The sequence below is a fragment of the Cydia pomonella genome, chromosome 13 (genome assembly GCF_033807575.1).
Source record: "Cydia pomonella isolate Wapato2018A chromosome 13, ilCydPomo1, whole genome shotgun sequence".
NCBI classification, from domain to species: domain Eukaryota; kingdom Metazoa; phylum Arthropoda; class Insecta; order Lepidoptera; family Tortricidae; genus Cydia; species Cydia pomonella.
Window position 1 is genome coordinate 11004173 of NC_084715.1, and position 26374 is coordinate 11030546.

Sequence of the window (26374 nt, forward strand, 5' to 3'; positions counted from 1 at the left end):
TAAGTACGAGTATTACATACATTTTCATGATATTACTTATGTGGCAAATTAATATCTAACAAATACTACGAAAAAAACATGACACAAAGTATTTGTTACTGTTAGTACAAGCTACGGTTTTTGCAGGGTATTACGCTGCTTCAAGACGCTGGCACATCGGATGACAGTGGTCGGGCCTCCGAACGCCTCACGGGCAGTTCGGTGGCTCCCCGCGACCCCGATTCATCCCGCGACAGACTTAGCGACGTAAGTGACCAATTGCCTGTCGAACCGCACCATACCGCTTTGTACTACACTCTTCGCTTCTTGCTAGAATGTCTGTCTATTATGACAGAGCTGTCGTATTGATCGCAAGCGATCGTTCGACTCGGGCACGGTACTATTGTTTCGCTCTAGTCGAATGCTCACCTTCGCTCAATTAGTGATGGGAATACTGCATCAGTTGACAAACCCGATACTCCTTTCGTCTTGCGACTGTCTCAGCGAATTCTAGCATTAAGTGCTTGCTATACTAGCGGAGACGATCAGGACAAGCGGGAAGGTGCTATACAACAACAATAATGTTTAGTTATCCGATAGATATATAGGCCGAATTAAGATAAGTAAACAAAATATGTACATTCAATTTTATTCTTTAAAAAAACACATTTAAAATCATAAAAATCAAAATTACTTATAAAATACTTTAGAATCGTTGAATTGATATAATGTAGGAAACGTAATGAATATTGATGAAATATTTATTATAGCATTTATTTTACGAATATTATAATATAATGTTGACTGAAACTCGTAATTAAATGGTATTATCACGATGTTAACCGCAGATCAGTGTATTTAATGTTTATAAATCATAATTATATAATCTGCTAATACTCGGTCAGCCCTCTTATAAAAGAGTTTTGATTGAGTTAATATAACATTTATGATACAAGTATGTCGAATTTTATGTACGAAATATCGAGAATACCACAAAATAAATATGTTCAATAAATTGCTTTCGCATCTTGCACAAATGCATAAAAGTCAGAATGGGCGTACAAAAAATTTGTGGTTAGCAATTTGCCAGGCAGGACACGAGGAAAGGTTAGAATGCTTGCGGCGTGCTTTCTCCAAGTATCCATTAATTTAGTTTGCCCTGCTCTTAATTATCGTCTCCGCTTAGGTTTGCCGAGTTATTAACGAATAGGAATTCCACGCCACGCCGACGCGCATGCACAATAAATTCACTCTATGCTGCTGATGTACTTTAACTGTTAGAATGTTGTAACGATATGTCGTCCTCTATTTCGTTTGCTATTTCTCTCGTCTCTCTTCTAATACTATAAAAATCCCACCAAAACCTACACGACGCCGTGCTTAGGATTCAAATCGCAGGAAAGTCAAATACGAGTAGTGTCACCTCGCACTGATTGAAAACAAATAGCACTGTGCTGTGTAGTCTAGGGAGAGACGAGACAAACTTTACCTCCCCCAGTCACTCCAGTCCACTCATATGTTCGCTTTCTCTCTCCTGCCTACAGGCCAGTAGCCGCTGTAGTTCCGGAAAAGGCTATATCGTGAGTATAATCATTGTTGTCCATGTTTAGTGTACGCTGCTGTCTGGCATGTCTCACAACCACTTTATCGCAATCTTTTCCGCCGCGCTACTATATAAAATCGTTTCCTTTTCGTCGCCATTGCATGGTTATTGTTTCTTTTTACATTAAACGGTTAATTTAAAGCTTGGACTAACTCATAGAAAGTCGTGTAACAGGGTAATACGTGTAATTCCCGATCAGAGTGCGCAAATATACCCTGATCACGCAAGGCACACATCCGCTGCTCGATATTCAACGCGTATCGCAGCTAAATCACGAGATTTGTCGAGGCGGCGCTCCACACTACATAACATTACCTGCTCCCGTCCTGAATACTTCATGCTGTGTATTTATTTGAAATTGTAATATCTCAGCCTGATCCTTGCTTGTTTCCCTTGGCGCGAACTTGCCTCGTAAATATCCTGTAACGTTCTCGTCGATTTATGATACGATAATATCTTCTTCACCTGTTTATTGATATTCTACCTAATACTCCCCCAATTTAGGACGTGGAGGTTTCTTTACTTTTACTTGGGGTTACTTTGGCCGTAAATCATGTTAATTGATGGAATATCTACGTTTGTTTGCTATCGAGGGTTGGACAACATACATTTACCGCTTCAAGATTGTTATCAAAACCGACAAAAAGATAAACATTTTATTAACTCAACGCTTCTGAAGTATTTATTAACACTTAGTGACAGTAATGAATAAGTAGTAGCTAGACTGCATGTAATTTCGCACGTTTATTCTTAGTGTTTTAGACATATACTAATTGACGTTTTTCTCCTTTTGCAGTGTGATAGTGAAGGCGACGATGATAAGGCAAGTGATTTATTTTGTCTTTTAAACTTTGTACAAATGTCGGAGCTATATTTACGAGTCCTGCGAATTAATTAAACTGGTGTCAAGTCCGTCGGAAAAGTTGAAACAGAGCGTAGGATATAAATGTCCATGTAATGTAAGTGGCGAAGTTGCTCGTTCTCGGTTTATTACAGAGTTCTCATTCCAATCACTTGCTGAGTGCCAGCGAGTCGAAGACTCACGCGAACCTTTATATGTGCGCTGTATAATAATTAAGGATTTTGAGGTCATTTTACACTGGTTTGTTGATTAACTCGACACGTCCGCGCTCGCGTAAGCAAAGAAAATACTCGGCCAGGGCGCCGGGCCCGACTTGGTGCTGTGATTAATCTCGCAAAGCGAGACGCCCAATGCCCATCCCCCGCACCTGCTTATAAATTGTTTACCTACTCTATGCTAAGCTATTGTATCAAAACAAAAGACTGCTTAATGTTTTATTCAAATATCGGAGATTAATATACATTTCATAAGGAAAAGGTAGCAATCAAGTCCCAGGGGTTTTTTCCTAAATATGTATTTAGATTAGGTACAATTTATTTTGAACAACGTGTTTTCCAATATTTCAAACCGTGTCTACAAGTGGTGCCTTTTATTATTCCTTAAGCAGGGAAATTACCTACTTGCACTCACTTTGCTAAGGCAAAGCTCTTGTCCAATTACGACAAACTAAACTAATAAAAAGTGGAAACGCCACTGTAAGTTTCTCCGAACAGCGATACATATTTAAAATTATTTTCTTATTTATTTTATGCCAGATTTCAGTTTTTATAAAATATGTACGTATAAAAACTAAAATCTTGTCTTCCATTTAAGTAACTTTATGTAACTAATTGAACATAATGTAGTGGAGGTACATAATTAGTGCCATTTCCTATTCAGTTTATTAATTGGTATTAAAACTACGTCAGTAAGACAGGTACAGCAGTAGACGTGCGGCTGAAGGGTAATAGGCGAGTTCGCTTTGTGCGGTACACGCTCTAGGGGCTTAACTAACTCGTCAACAGGTTGTGAAATGCGAATCAAAAGCGGCCAGAGTTTGAGCTTAGAGCGTGTTGCGCGCTTAGCGAGAACTCTGAGCCGAACCAATTTAACTAAGACCAAAGGATCCGTAACTTACTATGCGTTATGCTATCAGAGAGCGTGCGCGTACTTGCGATACTGTTTAATTTATAAATTTATTAATATTGTGATATAAAGGAGCCTGAGAAAAAGGTTAAAGCTATTTTTTTGTTAAAATTTGTGTCTGGTAGAGATGCATTAAAGCAGCACGGGCGTCTTTAGCACTTCAAATTTCTTGTGTAATAAATAAATTATAACGATGTTTTCGGCCGTCATATGCTAGTATTTGATTATTTATTTATTTATACAAACAAATTAGTTTTCTTATTATCGTCAAATTATGTGAATAAACCTTAGACGTATGTGCGCAGTTTAAGTGTTTCGATTCCAAATATTCCACTGAATCCTTTAACTCGCTTGCAGCGTGCAGTAAGCGATTAGAATATCACCCTAGAGCTCTCCGTGTCGGGGTCGCAAAGGGCGCTGATTACGCGCCGCCGCTCTGTTCGGTAATTACTAGATTGCTGCAGTATCGAAGTGCCTGTAATTAAATATATTACACCCGCCTTTGCCGTTACTCCGCGCGTACACCACACTAAACGCCACCTTATGTTAAATTTACTTAAATGCCGCTAAGCTACGTTTCAATGTCGCTATGACAGTTTGATTCCTTAATAAATTGAGTTATGCTACGCTGCGAGTTTTAATCGCTGTTGGGGTTTAGTTTTATTACATTTGTGTTTGCTCCTACTTCATCTCTGTACTATGTCGTACTGGGATGTGATTAGTTATCCTCTGTTAGAAAGTTGTCGTAAATATTTTCTGAATTAAGTGGTAGCCTTCGTAAGTGGTGGTAAGACGAAGTAAATATATAATCAATTCTTTGCTTAGAAAGGGACTCTTAAACAAGTTAATACCTTTACCATTGTACGCTTGTAGCCACAATTATTCCAATTAATGCTCACCTAATAATACAGTACTGTACACCTTGCTGCTCTATGATTATCTTTGAACAACATTAATTAAAAGTAATCTACCAGCTACAATCCCAGTAAATCGGACAAAAAAAACCGCAAAGTGTGATTGAAATAGTGCGAAGGAGAAAAGAATAAAAAGAACTTGCAAGTACAATCAGCAGCGGCAGCCGAGCGGAGCCGAAAGCTTTAAAGACTGATAGGTAGCATTGTTCGGGTGCACCACCACAGATTATAGACCACAGACACGTTTTTCTTGGTAAAAACTCATCCCCAAATGATTCTCGCAGGGTATTCTTGTTAACCCTTATTTGTCTGTTTAAAAAAAAATCTTTATTTGCTATATTCTTTTTTTTATTCCGTAGACTAAAATGACATTTCATGTGGTACTAAGAAATGTCATGTCTTACATATGAAACGTCATTTTAGTCTACGGAATAAAAAACAGACCTTAGAATATGGTAACAAGGCAAGGTCTTATGGCTAAGTTGTACATACATATTCAACATTCATGCAGGCGTGCAAATTATTTACACTTCCATTATTATTTATTATTTAATATTTCATTATTATTTAGTTTGTCTCTGCCTTTTAAGCGCGGTCGTTGCGCAGCCAACAAAGCGATTTCGGCACTCCAGTTTTGTGATCAACAAGATTTGTTTGCTTATAAATTGTAAAACAGTTTGTCAGCATTGGCAACAAAAGTGGTAGACAACTTGGTAATTTAAATTGGATTTTGTTTAGATTTTATATACAGCTAACGAACAAAATACAGAGGATGAAAACGGACTTCTTACATGTGAAAATGTTCATTTTGTGTATTTTATTTAGTACCTATGAGAAGCTAGTTAGCCTTATAACCCAAACTAACAAAATTATCCGTTTAGGTCTAGGAGTGGCGAATCTACTATTATGGAATCTATCTTTTAATCCGTGACCACGGCCAGAGCCTCCGTTCCCCTTAATCTAATTATCTGGTCGCTTCGCCGCCAGCCGGCCCAAACTCCCCCACCCTCTATCTCTCTCAATTTTCTTCTCAGCGAAAACGTTTAAATATGAAAGTATTTTAGGCAATCCATCCCCCGCAACATTGAATGGAATCTTCAGATTTTAAATGAGTTTTGAGCATTAAACTTTCGTTCCTTGGCTGCTTTCATAAATAATTATGCAAATGTGTTTTGTCGCCCATCGACAGTAACTTTAAAATCTATAAATATTACTTTGGCTTTTGACGCTATATTATAAGTCGACTGACTAAGTAAAAACACTGACAAGTGCCGACAGTGCAAATTGTAGGTAATTATTACACCTTATAATATTAATATGATAATCCCGTAATCACTAGTGTTACTACTTGTTCAAAAAACATAGTTTCATTTATTTTCGAAACGACCCTATGTAATTTAAATGAAATTGAAATTTAACATCAGGTTATAAAATTTTACTGCCAGTGCGTCGGTTAAGACTTAAACACAATATCTAATTTGATATCAATGTCACTCCCGTCGACCATAAACTCCTTGAATGGAAAATTGTTTACGATTACTTGCCTTAAATCTGCTAAGAGAGCTCATTCAAATGGCACTTACATTTAACCTTGCTTAAAACCTCATACATACTTATAAATAATCATAAATTAGGAAAAGTAAAATGACACCTGTTGGCTGACAATAGCAGCAGCAGAAAAAAAAAGTCTCGGGCATATTTAAGTAAAATAATGATTGAAAACATAATTACGGAGCGACCTAAATAAAGTAAACTTAAATTCATGAAAATTAAGCATTTATTTTTATACCATAACGCGATAATTACAATAACACGCTCGCAATCGTCAGTGTACTTATTCGAATTCTAGATGCGAAATTAATACTACTCTACTGACAACACTTTTTAATGACAAAGTGACAAGATGTCTACACATCAATTTTTACTTGCTAATTTTTTTGCAGCTGAAGTTATTCGGTTTAAAAAAAGTAATTTCGTGTCGCGGCCAAGAATTTACATATCACGTGGGAATATCAAGCTACTGCCGTATTTCGTTAAGAAGTTAACAGTCTCAAGCAAAGAAGTTTGCTAAAGTAATAAGGCACTGTAAAAAACAGTCAGCTCCATAGGGGGTCTTATTAATTAACATACTAATAATAAAATAAAAAGCACTAAGCAAGTAAGCACATCGCTTATAGTTTTACATTTTAATATTAATATGCAAAGCAATTTACTGCTATGTTGCATTGAAGTACTTACATCTATTACCAATGCATAATTCCACTCAAGTACCTGTTGCAGCTGTAAAGTAATAACATTCATCAATAAACATTCAGAACATCTGTTCTTAACGTTAAACTTAATAGAATTGGAAGTTTAGTAGCATAATAATGCCGGTAAATGGATATCTGAGGAGGAAATCAGTCTCGACTCGGCTTGAAGCGTGGTCGATTAATTACATTATACTGAGCGAGGCGCAACTTACTACCGTAGGTTATGAGAAGACAAGTCGATCAGAGGAAACTAGCGTGATATAAGTGAATAATTAGTAAGAGTAATAGTTTATTAATGACAGCAAAAAAGTCGTAATGTCTACAATTAATTGAATCATCATCAGCGTATATTATATCGTGCACATTATTTCACACGGATTTGGCATGCCAACGGTTCGCCTTCAAGAGACCCCAGTAACGTGATGCCCGGAATCTCTATTCTTCTCTCTCGGAGAGAGAGAGAGAGAGAGAGAGAGAGAGAAAGTCAAGAGAAATATGACCAGTTTATAGTACTGATAGGAATGATGTTTAAAATCCAAATCATTATACTTCATATAAATCCAAGTAGGTAACTTGCACTTCTATATTGGAGAGCACGCTGCAGAAGCGTCTAACATAATTAGTCAAAAGCAACCGGATTTGCATATCAGTGCGGAGCATAATTGGAGCGAGTGCAAATAGCATGAGTGGAATCGGATTGAGTTACTGGCGCTTTCAGAATGTACGGCACTGTCAGTCAGTGCTACTGTGCATGTACACTTCGTTGTCCATTGTAACATACAGACGGGCAATTTTCAGTAGATAAGAAGAATTTGTAGCCAAAATTAATATCATGAAATGACGAAAAGAAATTAACATTTCCTCTGTAGTCACTTGATTTGTAATGAAATATGAAGGTCATAAATGTACAGTAAGCTGACACCCCCTGCAAACAGGTTTCTATGTAGGGTGGGGGGGGGGGGGGAGATTATATCGATGCAACTTACTGTACTTATTCCATTCTCACATGCAAACATTTTAACCAACGGTTTAAAATTGTAAAGACTTCGGAGCTTTTCTTGGTTACCAAAAACTTGAGTTATGCAAACACACAAATAACCCGAACGAAACAGGCACGCCTTCAAAATGAAACTTGCACAGAGCAAGTAGAAGTTATGAATAGCCCGAGCACGAATCTATGCAAACTCTGTTATTAGCTTAGCAGTAACGGGAGTCAGCAACTGGCATTATGCAGGCAGCGTGCCGGACCGCCCGCGCTCAATCTAGTGTTCCCATGACTGACGAAGCTTTCTACTCGGCTATCCTGCTAAATATAATGAGTCCTGGTCTTCCATGTAACTAATAGATACTTAAGTATCCCACATATACTGGTTCCCTTTAAAGGATGCGCTTTGCGTTTGGAATACCCATAACCGCAGCCGTAGCCTGTCCTCTGGGATTCCGCTAACTTACTCGCTCGCGGCTAATACGACTACTAGCACCGCTATTATTTATTAAACTCCCCGCAATCAGGAACACGTACCCCTAATAATCCTCCCTTTTGTGACGGTGCGATGGGGTAAACAAGTTTAACTATTGATGGAATATTTGTACACGCTTCTTAGGTTTCCCTTTTAGACCGAAAGTCAAATGACAGACTAAAAAGAGGATAAGTACTAAAACATTATTTAGAAATATGTTCTATTTTATTTAGTATCTGTATCTTCGTTAGTTTCTTCTTAAGAATATAATTTACTACTGTATAAAATAATTTCTCCGAGATAGCCTTTAAAAACATTATACAACGGCATAGATTATTTTATTTACAAGGATCTGTTCTTACAAATAATATATTTTACGTAAGCTACACACACTCGGGAATAATCCATACAATGTAAGTAATAAAGTGTTATTATTGATATGATGTAATCCTGGATTGTTAATATAAACATATCATTGATCTCAAAAATAACCCCACTGGTTTAGTGAGTTTATTAACAGTAGACCATTTAATTTAATATTTTACGTAAATTAATGTGAAGAGTAAATAATTGCAGTCGATAAAGCTTTATTATGTTATCATGCCGACGAAATAAATGATTGGGTTCCCAAATTAACACAATCATTATTTAATTCGCATCGAAATTAAAAAATATATTCCCATAAATAATGTATATGCGTACGAATTCGCCGGATGTAATTTAACCGAGTTATAGTGACGTGCACACAATATTGTCCTTTGTACGCGGTATTCTCTGACAATATTACGGCAGCGTTAATGGAATTGTCGTTTCAAGTCCATTCCAAAATTAACGTGTAATTTACCGAGAAATTCTTTATAAAATTAATTAAATGTCACTGGATTTGTAAGTTTTCAGCCAAATAACTAGAATTGTTTTTTATTAAGCGGCATTTGTGAACTACTCGACAAACATTACTTTTGCAGCTTTAATAGTCTGTATAAAATTTTTACTTGCAGGAAACAAATTCTGTTTTAACAATATGATATGGTTTTGATCTCGTTTTGATACGACCTTAATTTGTGTGACCTTACGCGTACCCGTAAGTGCGTGCGCGATGCCTTATCAGACGACTACTAGTTGCATTTAGCAACTACCAATCAGCGTGAGTCGTTGACGCTGAATGGATTTTCACGATATCATAATAATAGGAAAGAAAACCATATCAAATTGGTAAAGCAGCATCAGCGTCCAGGGTAGTTTGTCAGTTTTAGAATTTGAATAGCCGGGTCCACACAGAGCGCTCAGGCGAAGAAAACGCGCGCGCAGCCTCGGCCGAGGCACCTCTACACTGGCCGTTTTGTGCGCGAGGAAATTGCCTCGCGCGTATGCTCGCTCTCTGTGGACCCGCCTAATAGCTATTAACTTGCCATTTCTAGGTGTTCGGTGTTCGTAGTCCGGTTCATTATGATAACATTGATAACCGAAGTCCAGGTTTTCGATATTTTGTAATTATACCTAGAGGCATTTCTTTTGTAAGATAATAAATAATGGGCAATACGAGTAACACAGAAGGCTACTGGTTAACAAAGCTTTATCCGCATTTTTTCACTCAATAAATCAGTTTCAGGACCGGGTTACAAAGCTCATCATCATTCATCAGGTGGCATATCACTTCTGGTCGATTAGACCGGCTGGCTTGCGCGCAATCTGTGCGAACACGAGCAAGGGTGCCGCCACATTAATAGGCTCATGAATACTTATCGGATGCCGGTAACCGAACGAACCTACATGTACATAACGCCTATTGTGCTCTTCGATCCGTTATGTAATGTGAGAAGAGAAAGCTCAAAATTGTGTGCCAATGGTTATTACCAATTATTTGCCCTCTCACTTCGTATGTGATCCTCTAAAAAAATCTAAATCTTGTAGAACAATTTCTCAACATCTTATGATAATGAATGTTTAAGCTTTCCTGTTATTGTTTGTCATTTCCAAAAAGTTTTAAACTAAAACAATTTAAAAAAGCATTTTTTACGTACAATCATATGCAATGTGTTTTGTACTGATATTAATATAACCAGCAAGAAACGTAAACTATACAAAATAATTTAAGACAATAGCGGTTTTATCGCCAAACAACCAGATGGTCCACACTATTTAAATCATTTATGTAATGGAGTAATCTTAAAATCAGTAACAGACCAAATAATCATACCTACAATATTATCAACTCAATAAATTCAACGAAAAACTTTCATGTGTTATCCGTCGTGTTTTCTACAACTTGTATGGAGTTTCAATGACATTTGTCTACAAGAAATAACATAATTGAGAAATGTCAACATAATATGAATAATATGTTTTTATTTATTACCACAATAATAAATGACGAGTCAATACAGTTGCTCAAGAACCCGTTGCGCGGAGACATGCAATTACTGTCAAGCCTTATTGAGTGTAATTTATATTCTGTAAATGTTGTAAAATATCTTAATAACTTTACTACCTCGTGTTTGAAACTTGATATATTGGTAGATATTAAATTATTTTTCCTTTCCTTATGAGCCATTGATGTGAGGATCAAAGCAAGAAGAAACATTGAAAATATTGAAATGCCTGTACAAGACCGAGAATCAAAACACGTCTAACGGACATTTTGACGACTTTCTGGAATCTAACATAAGTAGTTACACTTAATAAAAGCTTACTTTAAAGAAAAATTACATGCAATACGTAAATAAGATTTTTTATAATACAAATAATCGAGTAAAAAACTCATTACAATCAATAAAGACATCCAACACTGTCATTTAACCTTTACTTGCGGAAAGTTTTTCGAGGGAATTTCAAAATATGTAATCTAAAAGTGAAATCACGCCGCGCTGTATAAAATGTTTCCCATTCCGCGCATTGGCGCGCCGATGGTAATAGACGCAAACCTGTGCGGTTAATTGAAAGAGCTCTCCTCGGGTGTAATATTTTATGCTACGGAGTACACAAGTACTACCAGTCTCTCTTTAACACCACCTTCTCATCATAAAACCATCTCTCTCGTAATAGAAAGAAAAAACAGAAGAATGATTTCTACTTCGCAGAATCCGAATATAAATTCGCTTTTACATTATCTTTTTAATATTTGCTGCTGCTATTTAATCATCTTTCAGCCAAAGCTTATTTTTCTTTGTTCCTAATTTTATTTAAGAAATTGAAATCGTTATTATATTAATCAAAATATATAAAAGAAGATACTGACTGATTGACATCTCAACGCACAGCCTAAACCGCTGGTTCTAGAGATTCCAAATTTGGCACGTAGGTTCTTTAGAAAGTCTAGGGATGCACTAAGAAAGAATTTTTCAAAATTCACCCCCTAAGGAGGTGAAATGGGGGTCCAAAGTTTCTATGGGGAAACAAGATTAGTTAGACTATCTTATTCGAATTATCGGGTCACTGATTACGAAAATAACGATTGTAAAATCTAACGTGTGTAAAGTCGATTGTAAAATCTAAAGTGGACGTGAAATACAAATCCCCTGTTGGGGTACGATGGGGTTGAATTGACTAAATATCAATATGGGTGTCGTTTTATGGTTTTTTGGGACGTTATTTACGAAAATGGCATTGAATGATTTTAAAATTTAATATTGCGGTCATGAAAATGTTGAAAGTATTTTTGCCAAATTGCAATTCAATCAGTACAGTAGTTTTGGAGCAAATAAGTTGTAACAGATGGATTAACAGGCAACCGTGATCCTATAAGATTTTATCTTTTGAGGTATGGAACGAGACCCGCGTTATCCTAATAGATACTACGACAGGACTGTTTCTCCCACGGTCAGTTCTATGTGGCGCGCTCTCGTCTAAGTTCACCTCAAAGTTTGGTTCTATTGTTACCACCTTCAAACATGGCAAAAAATGTTGTTCATAAGGAAGTACTTTAACAAGTATAAAGTTGTTAAACACTTCATGCATTTTTCAGAACATGATTCTAAATCTAATAATCGCGGACAAACATACATACCTACATGCGTTCATACAGACATACGGGTCAAACTGAGAACCTTTTTTTTGCTTAGTACGCGGGCGAAGCCGCGAGCAAAAGCTAGTTTAAATTATAAGTCAGTTTACAGTCTAACTCTGTTTAAATTATTAACTGCCACGATATGCGTACTTTTAAAAACTTTTGTATAGTTTACACGAGACAAATTAATATTAGATAAGAAGTTGTAACAATTAGTGTTAGAGTTGACTTGTTTTGCGGCAACTTGAGCGGTAATAAATCGCCCTCGCCCGCGAAGTTGCCGCGGCACGCAAGATTAAGGTCCACCACAATACCAAACTACCTCAGAACCCATTGGTCTAATGTTTAATACTTTGCTGCGATACGTACTACCTTTCCCCCCATACACTGGATTAAACACTACAGTGTCACTGATCAACTACATAACACCAAAGTCCCCCATCCATGCTTTACGATTTCTCGCATTTACTAAGCCACTAAACACACCGTTTAGTACCACCAACATTTACGCTTATTTATTTGTCATATATGTTATGTTATGAGCATAGTGCCAACATTTCACACCTATAGCCATAATCGTGTAAACTCTATAACTACGTGATTAACATAATGTTTTCAGAATGTTCCACTTTTGTCTTGTAAACGAGCATAAAGTGAAAGAACAAATTGCGAGTTTCCCCAGTATTTTCCTCGCTCGGAAAAATATATGTTTTATTAAAGCTCGGCATTTCCGAGAGCGAAGCAACCCTCGGGCGGGGGAGGTGGCTGGGCTGGGATGGGTCGCCGGCGCGCCAGTGTATAACAGACAGTAGAGGGATATAAAACATATTTACGCGCCTATAAAGTACTCTCGTACGCTCGCGCTCCACCATTTTCTTTTGTTCCTCACTCGCAGCCAATGATAATGCTTTCTCCCGTTCGGTTAAACTTATTTCTCTTCCGTCTTATCTGGCTTTTCTTCGGCACTTTTATTTATAACTGAAGTGGTGTAACGTAACAACGTGAAATAAACGATTCCGGTCGCTGCTCATATTTTAACATCTTGTCGGTTTCAATCGTGCAGCTGTTACTCGTATGATTTATGTAGTTCTAGGATAACATAAACTAACGATTGAATCTCGAGCTCGAGTTTGAAGCTGATAAAGTAATCACAACGGCAACGCGCATTATCACGGTATTAACATAGTGATCGGTTTATATTATCGGATTATTTTATGGAAGTCTTGGTAGGGAGTATTGCAAATTGCAACATGTTTATTTTAAACAATATTAGTCTGTATCATAAGAATTCAAATTAGCACTAAATAATGTTCTATAGTTGGGTTAATGTTCAGATAGGTACACACCCTTTCGAATATTCACTGAAGATTTTATGCCTGCTAAACTTCCTAGCGGAAACTTGTCGCAAAATGTATCGCAAAATACCTTTTAAGTTCGTTAAAGGACGTACTACTTCTTAAGAAGAGCGCACTTGGATCTGATCGCGTTTTATTAAAGTCAGCGAGCAGAGAGTGGAGAACATACTTGATGCTATTCAGGACGGAAGCCAGAGCGTTAACAGTAAAGCGAGAAGCGTCTTAATCTTGCGCGACAGAACGGCTCAGAGTAGAAACCCCTTGCGTAGGTGAGAGGGTGAAATAACAAGAGTGGGGACGCTCCAACCCACCGCCCGCTAGTTCGCCGGCTAGCAAACTTCAACCAAGACCCATACTACTTCCTTGACTCTAACTGGTTCGAGTTGGATAGAACTTAACTCGCAACGACGCAAACAAAACCTTAAACACAGCCTTACAACTCTCGCATTTCCGACTCAGTTATCTACGGCTTTTGTTTTCGAAACCGACAATCTCGGTTACTGTGAGCTTTTTCACTTAGCCAATTTACTCTTTGTTGTTTTTAAACGGAATTTCAACAATCGCACTGTGTTTACATTTCTACACGAATCGTACGCGAACGGTACTCAAATCTTTTGTTGTTTTATACTACTCTGTAACAAAGCTTTTTGCTCATATTATTTTATTTACTTTTACTCTGAACTAGCAACAGTTTAAGTTTGTGTTTTTGTGAAGCAAATATGAGTGGAATTGTTAAAATAGTGAAAACATGGTTGCCATTTTCTAGTGTAGGACAAAGACACGTCGTCAAAGGGCTGTAATTATCTGAAGGCGGGCGAGTGTTAGCACTCGACGCCGAGGTCGAGAATATCTCTCGCCGGATCAGCAGCTCACTCGCGATGCACTCGGCGATTCCGTTTGTCACTGCGCCCGGTTGCGGTCTGAGCCTCTCGCTCTGATAAACACACTCATGTCAACGTTCTTTGAACATAAGCGGTATTCAGGCGCTACGACTCTGCCAGTTTATTGCTTTGCTTTGTCCCGGCGGACTGGTAAACCACGTTGAATTCACTTTTCGAATCACTTTGTTGCGGTATTATCGAGTTAGACATAAATACTACATAGTGATTCTGCGGTAACCGAGTGGTTTTAACAATCACGCATTCATATTTTAAATTTAAACTCTGGTTGAATTTGCCTAATACTAATAGAAGAAACTTACCTGCGGCTTGTAACACGGTCGAATTTTTATCACTTGGCACTATATGCATAGTCACGTTCTAACAACTACGGTCAACCAATTTGATTCCTAGGCCACTATAGAACCATGTCACTGACTTCTACGACAGTGCTTATTGAGTGATGCATGTCATGTATAGAGTAGTTATAGCGACAAGGTTCTATAGTGGCCTAGGATTCAAATTGGTTGACTGTACGTAAGTGAAAGTGCCACGACACTATTGACAGGGCTGATGATATAATTTCTTAGAAAAATCTCTGATTTTACACGGGTAAGATTTCGGTCGATCAATTATGGTTAGTTGTTTCCAAATCTAACAAAAACTCGTAGCGTACTTTAGATATTTATTTTTATTCTAATTTTAACAGTTCTCCGAGGGTGATTCCATATAGAAAACATATTTAACATTAACTGGTTCATTAAATGCAGTGCATGCAACCGGTACTTATTGTTTTAAAAGCATAATTTATAAACGACATGTAGCAATTTAATACCAGTGTAGCGAATGCCACGTACGGCCGCTCAGCTATTTGCACATCGTGGCGCGGGCCGGCCGCAATTAGCCGTACGCAAAGTTCACCGGAATGCGAGCACAAGAACACACCCAAGCTAAGTGCAACCTTGCAGGGTTCCTCGATATTTGGCTAGTTAGTGTTGACCTCAGTGTCATGTCATGTGCTATGATTTAGGACTATTTTTAGTAAATTATATTATAATTAATTCATTATTTTTAATCATAATTAAATTCGTAAAAATCAATTAATATTTAGATTACCTAATAGGCAGCTGTAAATGTAAACTTATTACTTATGGAAAAATATTTAGAAATAACTGGATATTATTTGTCTGTTACTTGCTAATTATTGTAATGTTATTGTTAATTGCGTGAAATAAAGGGCTTTTTTTTTTAAATAATACCTACACCAAATTTGAATAGAATGTATACACTAAAACAGTGTCCCTTATAAACGACTCTTAAATAACTATGTTATTGCCAAATGCCAGTGTATCGAACTCAACGTGAATGCGTGCCACGTACGGCCGTTCGGCTATTTGCACATCGTGGCGCGGGGCGACCGCAATTAGCTGCCCGCAAAGTTCACCAGAATGCGAGCACACGGACTCCCTGCCAATTTGCAGGGCTAGCTAATTTCGATGTATAATCTATGATTTCCGCAACGTCTTGAAGCTTCGAAAATAATTAATTGCTCTGATTTTAACTGGGACAAGATTGTGAGAGTAATAAACCCGTGCTGCACATTTTTTCTTCGAATTATACTTACCTATATAATGCATATGACGCGCGTTTACAAGCACACCCTTGCCGTTGTATCCGGGCCGACCTACATTACATGCACGCGGTTGGCTAATATTTGGGGATCCTGTTTAATGTGCACTGATTTCCTCGACACCTATCCCGCTTGTGAAATCGTGACAGTTATTCGACATACAGCAAATAGTACTAGTAATTAATAACTAGTACATAATTTAGATTACTTATTTATTATTAAATTTATAGTTTGGTTTACAGATTAAAACCGAGTTACTCGGTTTAAACTAAAGGAGAATATTTTTATTGGATAATAATAAAATGAAACACTATTTAAAATACAAATACAAAATACAAATGTTTTATTTCCGAAATAAAATAATAACATTATTACATTTATGCTGGCCCCCACACTAGGCATACATAGCCTGTCCTGTGGTGGTCATAATACGGTTTACAAGAATAAAAAAAAAATACTACAATTGAAAATAATAATAAACAATTATTTAGAGTAAACAATTGAAAAAGAAACGGCGAAGAATGGAATTTACAGAGGTACAGTTTACAGTGATGTCAAAAAAAGAAAAGAGCGAGAAACAAAAAGTTAACACAAACATAAATTATTTCAACAAAAAAAATCATCGTAAATTAAGATTTATAACATAATAACACGAAACGCGACGTGTGTAAGTATGTGTGTGTGGTTATTGTGAGTGAGTTTATTTAATATGGTATCTTGATTAGATTTTCTGTGTCTACATATGAAAGCTGCATTAAGTTCTTTGATAACACTTTTATTGCCTCGAAAATGGAGTGTTCTTTAAATTCTTATAACCTTGAGAAATGGCGTGCAAATGTAGTTTTAACAGCTGTAACAGGAATTTTAAAAATACGATTTTTAAGTAATGTGTTGTAATTGGATGAGCTAAGGACTTTTCTATGTACGTACAACGCCAACCTTATTAAGTAGAGCTTCCGAACGCTGAGCACCTGGGCATCATTGTATAGATCATTCAAAATTGAATGAAACATGCGAACAAAGAGACCTAAGCTAACGCTTTAAACTTGAAGTACATTTAATTTGTATCTTTTTCCATCAAGACATCATAATTTAATTTTATGTTGCGCTATTATATACTTGGTACGTTTTGTCACACGGGCTAAAACAATGACATATTCCGGAATGACATCTATCAACAAGCCGCTGTAAATAATAAATATACGTACAATCAAAAGTTATCCATTCTTTATTAATTTCATTTGCAAATTACTTCGATTTACTCAATTCATACCAAGTATACTTTAACCGTCAGACTGAAGGGGTCATGTAACTCATGTAATAACTGATATTTCTGTCACATCAGGTTTCTTTCTAACTCTTTCGGTGCCTAGTATTTTAAAATAAACTAAGTTCACTCGACACCCCTACCGCCAGGCCGCCACCCACCAGTTTAAAACAACTCCAGAACCGTGCGCTCACTACAGTTTATTCAGCCACTTTATCGTATCGCAGGCCATAATTCAAGCAGGTGTTGAGAGCTAACTTGTCCACGGGCGTGCGGTCGCTCACCAATTGGTTCTCGGTTTCCGATTGCCTCTTTCTTAGTTCAATTGGCTCTGTTCGAGTATAAGCGGACCTTTTCCTGTTACAAGAAATGTTCTGTTCCCCCGTGAATTGGATTTCCTTACTAAGGACTTGTGTTTTGTTCTTATAATAGACAGATTTGTTTCCTAATAAGATTAAGGGAATGGGAATGATATCTCATAATCATACAATCTGTGGTCGGTTGCTTTTGTGCGAAACTTGTTTAGAGTTCATTATTAAGCTATTCGCTTGCGGGTAAATCTTTACAAGCGTTAAATAATGTTTAAAGTACGTTTGTTGCCAGCGAGCGAGCAGCCGTCTGCACCGGAGAAAGATAAAGACTTTTAACGGTTCAAGTTTCAGCGGTCGTTATTTATGTTGTAAATTGCTGTAGACCGTTAGTGGCACGGGAAAATAAGAAAAACAAGCATGCGACGACGGCATGATAAAGTAGTCGAATACACTCCACCACTCCCCCGTCCTTCGAGCATTAATAATTAGTTAACTTCACGACATCGTCTTAAGATGTAGACGCATAGTTAACGTCTGGGGTGAGTTTTGGTGGAATTATTATAAAGTAATCTAAGTTAGTCGACCCGTAGAGATGAGGGGGTTGACAGGTGTTTAAATACACTCGCAAGTCCTCCCACTTCGCTTCACTGATTCTCTGTTTTACATGGAGCGACGGTGTGTGTGCGGTGGCAAGGGCTTTCTGAGCTCTGCCAATTAATTGCTCGTTCCAACGCGGAGTGAATACTCACATTTTGCGCTCAGACTCGAGTCGAAGTACTTGTCAGCGGGTTTTCTACTTCTAGAGATCATTTTACCGGCTTGTTATCATAGCGTTTAATGCTCGTTAAAGCTGAGTTGGGTTATAATTAGATTAAACTCGACAGTCGTAATAAAGTTAAAGTTATAGAGCATTCATGGCAGCTCTTATGGAATTTACCATGTTTAACTAACTTACTAGCAAAATACAAGGGGCAGCTACAATTAACCACTTCAACTCGTTGCTTTTCAGTCCGCCATAATTATTTAACCATATCGAAATTTCTTATTTTCATTACAGTTAAGAAAACTTTTTGATAACCTGTTGTAGTTGTATTTATATTTATATGACTCAGGAACAAGTATCTGTGATAATCACACAAATAAATGCCCTTACCGGGATTCGAACTGGGCCAGAGCGTTCATTCAGTCATTTAAATTGTAATAAATCTGTAACTTCAGACAAAACATCCAGAAAACTAGACACAGAAGAAGAGTACCGGATCGTGTCGTATCGCAACGCAAAAATATCCCGCTGCCATCTTACTCAACTTATCATAAGTTAATGCTATCCTTTATAAGCACTAAGGTGTAATAAAAAATACGGAGCAGTCAGCACTACGATAAAAATATGTCGAAGCATTTTTATTTTTGTCTTATGTTTATCTTATTACAGTGCCGCTATTGAACCGAGCCCGATCACTTACGTTACGCCTCCGCGCGTTGTGTTATGGCACGCTTTCTTTTATATGCCCTCGTCTTAATTTACATAATCGTATGTTCTGTTCAGCCCAGACTCGCGACTGCGCTTCTCAGGCGACAGAATATTTTTTTGACAAATTATTATGTATTCAGAGATTTTATCTGTAAACAAATATCGAGGGATGATTATGAAATTCGGCTATGAATGGCAGCGTGGGAGCCTTGTTTTAAATTGAAAATTATCTGATCGAATAACTTTTTCATCAGACTACATTTATCCATTAGTCATACGAACATGTTAGTAAGCTTGTAATAGCGCTAAATCTAAAAACAACAGGTTTCTTGGTGGACCCTCGAATCAAAACTGACATTGACTCTTACATTTAGTAGTTTTAAACACTTATCCCAACATTCGATTTTGCTTTAAAATTCGATTTGACTTATCTGCTCGCAAGCTGTCTGAGAATAATGTACTAGGACAGATAATTATTTTATATGGACCCTAAAGTACTATCGCGCCCGGACCCTGATCGTTGTCGGATTACTCCCCTCTTTACGCCGGCGATATGCGTCTACCACTTTGTTGTTTTATACGTTTTATACTAAGTATAAACGAAGTCTCGGAGCGACTTTATGCATCGCCTCATTGCTCTTCGCCGTTTCGCTTAGTTTCCCCTTTTATCCTTCATTCTCGGCTCATGTCGCTATATAAAATCCGGAAGGGATTAATATTATTTCGTGTGCATGCATAATATAATGCCAACGTAGCCATAGAATTTGATAGGCAGTCAAGTAATACTATCGTTTAATACAACTAATACTATATTATCTGGAATGCTAATCATATTTTAGCTTAACTCATTTTAAAACTATGGTAATATCCAGCAGAAAGCCTGATACTTGGAATGCAGGTGTTTTAAAGGTACCGAAAGAAATTATATGTTTTAAGGGTTCCGTGCCAAAAAGGTACAAAAGGAACCCTTATTTTTTTGTCTTTCCACTTTGCCTCACTAGCAAAGCAAACATTGGAGGTATCTAATAAAAGAAAGAATTTCATTTTTCGACGAACAAGCCTTACGGGAACCGCTGTAATAACGCGTCGCCACACTCGCCTCCAACCCTCGGCAAACGCTCAGAAACAAACTACATTTTTATACGGAGAGCAAACAAAATGAGTTAGTGGTGCCATTGCGTCGCTTTTTCCTGTATTCCTTGCGAGCGAGCTGAAAATTCGCTTTAATGCCTTTGTTCTACAGCTCTTTCGAGCTTTCATGTTCCGCATATTTTTACCAGTAAGGTTTATTTTATGTTAAAAAGATTTTATACTCTCCTTCATGCAATCCGATTTACATTTTTATTGTAAAGTCGGTAGGTATTATTATTTGGATATAAGTTATACTTAAAAGCTTAATTTAATAAATCATCGTTGATGTGTTTTGATAACTGGTAGTTACCTTCAAATAATATTAACATTAAATACTCATTATACAGAGTTATGAACGCTTTTGACGAAGCACAATAGACAAATCAGTTTGCTTGTTAAAGGATGGTAATCACTTTGAATGTAAAATTAAATAAAATAGGTGGAATCTCCCGGGCGAGTTTATTCATTACTTTCCGCCGCGAGCGCCGGGGGATGGGGGTGGCCCACCCTCACTTCGCTCAGTTTATGGATATAACCTCGACAAAATACCCCTAAAATTGCACTGTTTTTATTACGTTCTCTTTATCTCTTTCGGTTTGTTGCTCCTTTTTTTACGACGTTATTATTTTATTAACGAACTCGATATAATAGCCATCCTTTTCTTGACGCTTACAATTCTTACATTTCGCGTTACACGTTTTGTTATAATAATCTTCAACAATTAAATGGCATTTGATGGCATAGTGAAGGGGCTGACATGCCCGAAGGCCTGATAAAATATGACGGCGGGAAAATAAAATATATGTTCAGCTTTGCGGTAACCGCAGTGGCGGCGGCGCTCGCGCACGCATTAACTCGTAATTAATTACTCGGGATTGTTATGATGCGGCGGCCCATTGTTTGTTTATGTACTATAAATTGTTTTTATCCGGCGCTGTCACTTATTTAACTGCTTCATTTCTATCTAAAGTTTTGAAGAAAGACGGGAGAATTCAATTTACACGTTCGCTTGAGACAGCGGAAATGCTCCTGAAATATGTAAGCGACGTTCTAAATGTCACATCTTTTAAACATCGTTCTCCGTTATGTAACTCTATAAAATATATACATGACATTACCTTCATAACAAAATGAGATCGGGTCGTTTGTGTTGACAGATTGAGAAATCTTGTATGAATTTTCTGTATCATTAAATAAAAACATTGTTAAGATGCCAAATAGTTCGCGTTCGCGATAAAACAAAGCGTCTGGCAAGCGACCAAGTTGCGCGGTGCGATCGCGGACGCGACACGAGTGGATGAACGCGCGATTTTTGATCAGCGCTGCACAATGCGCCTTAACCAAAATACACGCTGAAATTTGTAATACATAGTAACTATATCTACAATTATTCACTTATTTTTACAGTCGTGATATACGTTCTTCGGTTAGTTACTAATTTATCGGTTTCTCAAACTGTTACTGATTCTCAAACAGTTTGACAGCCTGTTAATGGATCATTAAATGACTGCTCGGAAGATAATTTGTACGCGCCAACCCACCTAAATGTTTATACGACCGAGCTTTGATTCAACCCCGACCAGGCCAACGAGACGCATCAGCAGACAGATTCCGCTTAGCGTGGTGCAGATTTGCACGGATAGGTACATTTTAAATGGGGCTGCCAGAACGCAATTACACTCCCTTTGAGCGCACGGAATGCGTTATGTATGACATTCGATTCAATTTTACTCACAAAGCTCGCATTCTCTTGGCTTTGACAAAATCCGTCTGAGCAATACGCTTTGTCATAGCAAATGTTTTCCTTTTTATCTTTTAAGTTGCAAACTTTGGTCGTTTATCTCCAAGCATATATTAATAAACATGAAAGATAGCGCCTTGTAAGTTTGCCATTAGCTGCGCGTTATTCAGCCGGCGTGACATGTGACAGATAACTCGCGTGCCACCGAGTGGTTTGATCGGAGCTGTCGAGTGCAGCCGGAATGATGTCCCGTCTGTTGGCACCGGACAAGTGCATTCCGCACGTCCGACGCGTCCACCTGGCCGTGGGCGGGCCACCATCCCAACAACGCTTTGATGTCCCCACACGAAAAAACAACAACAACCCGACACTTTGAAACTCAATTAACCCACATAATTTACTTTTCGGTCTCCAAACTCAATTATTATCATCATTGTGAAACTTTCGTCGTAAAATGTATTTCCTGTTATTTTATTGTCTGCTAAATGGCCCACAGCGATATATCGCGTGTGTTATTTCAGAATAAAATAATATAACTTTATTGCCGCTTATTAATCGCGTCGTAAACGAATATCATTCGTCAGTTACCGAATTAAACTTTACCGTCTTCTTCTTTATAAAGTTATATTTCAGGAGATCTCAATCGACTTCAAGCCCATTACATTAATAAAAAATGTAAACTTGAGGTCTAAGATCCTTTACAATTTGTAGGTGTATGCGGAGGTTAAGTCGAAGTTAATTAATTTACGGCGAGCGAGGTGAGCTCGATTAGTGGAATAAATTGGGCTTGCGGCGGGCGCAATCCCCGGCGCAGTAAACACCGCCGACAACAAAGGCAACTCGGCAATCGCCCCCTCTGCGCGAAAGGCGAGCTTAATGCTAACTCATTATTTATTCACATCTATAACGAGATTGTCGGTGCCCCCGTCCGTCCCCGTGCGCGCTCTACAGCCGCTTATTTGTCTCGCCACTCGCTCCCGTCGCCATATTTACTCTCACTCGCTCTTTTTGCTCGCTTAATTCTCTTTTTGTGACGGAGTTATAAAGCCATTACGTTTTCCTTTTACATTTTCTCCCTCTAAAATTGCCGACGACTCATTGCAACATATAGCGCTTCTCTATCCCGCAGCAATAAGGCTATAGTACCTATGTTTTCTCTTGTCGAACGTCTGTATGCTCTACTATAATATTATGGAATATTTCGATGCATACTTAAATACATAACCAAGGAGGTTTTATTTTATATTTCGTATAATGTAAACATTAAATAAATTTTACATTATATGTATTATTCAGAACGTTAGTACATTACTATTGCGCTTGTATTAAGTTTGCCTGGAAATGCCAATGAATTAATCGTCTTAACTGAAGAAGGCTTAACACGAAGCTTAAAATATAATCACTGGCGTTAAAATATCGTGAAGTAACAAGTACAGTAGGCAATTATATCAATGGACTTTATTGTAACTTGATACTAACAATCTGATAGTTCTGCAACGTCGGGCACGTCGACCGGAAACAATGTTACACTTGAGAATTTTATTTGAAAGATATGAAAAGCGGCAGAGTACTCACAAACGGCTAGATAATGCCGACAGATACTCGGAGCAGTCGTTGAAAATTTTATGTCGCCTCTCACTGAATCGTCAAATGCACCTCCCTGCACCCGCGGCCCCGTTCCGCCGCTACTGACATTAAAATCATGGCTTCCATTTAATTTCCACCCTAACGACACAATTGGTGAAACTAAATTTGCCCAGTATTCAGTTATCAATGCTAGTGTTCAAGAAATTAGTAACATCATTTGAAAAGAACAGATATTTTGTTTAGTATGTAAACAAACGCTTTATATTTAAATACTGTTTTTATTTTATATAAACTAAAATCTAACTATGCATGCAATTCCGGTTTCTGTGCTTTGCATTTAAAAACAAAAATATTAAAATCCATGTGTGAAATAAGGAAATGTTCATTTACGTTTTGTTAATTAGTGTCTGAATTTTTGAAAAAAGTAGAAAGTAGATGGAACGAGCCGCATCAGTAATTAAATAAAGTTTTATATTCTCTTACTTGTGCAAAACAAAACATTTTATATATCTTACAAAACAATAAGAAAGCTAAAAAGCCAAATGTTTAGTATACATAAAAATATAAGTGGAGTTTTCGCCTGGAGGGGAGTGGGTGGGATGATACAGGGGTTTTATTGTAGTCGGTACGATACGTTGTGCGAGATTACTCCAGCTTTAGAGAAATCCGGAGCAGCGGGTATTCCCTTTGTACTGTTGACGCTTCACCGTTTTTCCGCCCTCGCTCGTTTCTTTACCACAAATACCAATTGCAACTCCTTTACGAATGACACTACACGACCACTTGGAAACTACTTCGCAGTCCCGCTCTTAATTCGACATCTGAGCGCTTAAACATTTATAGCTACAAGCACTTAATCGTGCTAATCTATTTGACTACTTGTTTCAAATAATTAATTAGTAGTAATCCATTGCTAAGATATCTTTGTACGAAGTAAGAAATCTCCAAAGCATCCATAACATGGCCCGGGCTGATTGGTATTTGGCACGACATGCCACCACACATCACATTGTCAAGATTCACCCGTGTAATCTAAATAAACACAATTTATACCCGTGTCGAATATATTCACACGCGGAGCTTCAGCTTATCCTCATTGCAATTCTAACTATGAGGCTGCCATTGCCGCTCTCTGAATATGTTTGTATGACATGTGCGGCCCCGATTGACATCGCCCCGTTTGTTTTCAAATATCACCCACCTTTTAAGTACATGTAAGTTTTTGTTCTTATTTTTCGATACAATAAAGTAAAATTTTTGGTATTTTTCTAGGGTGGTTCTGGTTGAAGTGACACGAAGAAATTACCATATTGTTAATGTAATTCTTACTGATCGTTTCTGAGCCGCTGGTACTTCTGCTTACTCATAACGACGCGTATGAAAGTAAAAGTAACACCAGATAATTGAAAACAAACGATAATAAATAAAAGCTTTCCACCAAACTCAACATGAAATCTGACGTTAAATGTTACTAGGATTCTCGTGCCTAAAAAAATCCCCTTAAATGTGAGCGATACAAAAACGCAATTCAACAATACGTTCACCGCAAATTGAATGAGGCTCGAAATAAATCCCACAGTCGCTGCCTGACTCCCAATACTGTGTACGCATTTCACCCCTGTTTGCCGTTGTTGGCAATTCATGCGGGAAAACGCACCTGAAAACGAGAAAAGTTATATTAGTTATCTCAACAACAATAAGTTTTGATCAAACTTATTACGAAAATATTAGTTACGCTTTATTAAATACTACACGGCCTTAGGGATAAAATGAAGCTTGAAACAACAAGAGTCGAATCAGTGCTAAATACCTACCCGCGATCGTTATCGGGGGAGCCATTTTCTCTCCCTCATTAGAGATCGAGGCCCCGAGGGTCGAGCGCCGTAAACCAGCACTTAAGTGTATCGTAAGTGTTAATTACTTTTGTCACTCCACAGGCGGCGGTTAACAAATCCCAACGTTACATAACTCCACCGCGGAATACTGTAATTTACATGGCCTGATGCAACATTGTTTGGATAATAAATTATGATGCCTTGAAGCGTTCTTAACGGGCGGCTAAATCGATAAGCGTCGTTTTTATTGCATCATTAACAAGCTGCGAGGGGCGAAACGATTTCAATCTGCGTAATCAACGCCGGGAGCTGCCGCTTCGAGGGCCGCAGACCTAATTCTAGCCTAACCTTACTAACTACCTCACTACCCAACCTCGTTGGTAACGGGGACACGGACCCTTAAAAGAGTCTTGTATTTAATTGAATTTAAATTTTTATCGGTAACTATTATAACTATGCGTGTTTTTATTGACCAACAAAGAGCCGACAAATGTATGATTGATTCGTTATTGCACGCTCACTGCACAAAACAATTCTACATTTTAATTCACACATGCAAAATGTATAAAATCTGATATGGAAATACAGCTAAAGGTTTTAAAAAAATACGAACCTGTTTTTATTGCGTTCAAAATTAAAATTAACAGTCTGCTGTCGCTAGCGAATTTCCGGCACTCGCCGTCCGGGAATTTCAATTTTACGAAATACAAACTATCGCCATTTGTTATTTTATTTTCGATTTATTAAAGATTTCAAACAAGTTCAAACTAATTGTTATGTTCGAGCAGTTGCTATAATTTAAAGAGTTTTGTTGTTACGATGTCAAAGAAGTTTTGTAGTAAATAAACTTTAACGTTTTATAATTTAAGCCTCATCTATCTGGCTACGTTTTTATTTTGTAATATTTTTTTCTGAACTACTTGCCTGGATATATTTTATTACGCCCATACATTTTTCCTTAATACAGTCG

The 26374-nt window shown here is 37.6% G+C and overlaps 1 protein-coding gene across 8 annotated transcripts in view; it reads left to right on the top strand.

Annotated features, from left to right (window-relative positions):
• Positions 1-26374, top strand: part of LOC133524183 (fibrosin-1-like protein) — a 94768-nt gene that overhangs the window by 41177 nt on the left and 27217 nt on the right. For 6 of the 8 annotated variants that reach the window (XM_061860054.1, XM_061860059.1, XM_061860058.1 and 3 more), the window contains exons 3-5: positions 127-246; positions 1524-1559; positions 2379-2405. In XM_061860054.1, the coding sequence (XP_061716038.1) occupies positions 127-246; positions 1524-1559; positions 2379-2405 (183 nt within the window). The remainder of the gene's footprint in view (positions 1-126; positions 247-1523; positions 1560-2378; positions 2406-26374) is intronic. The other 2 variants (XM_061860057.1, XM_061860061.1) reach the window with 2 other exon arrangements.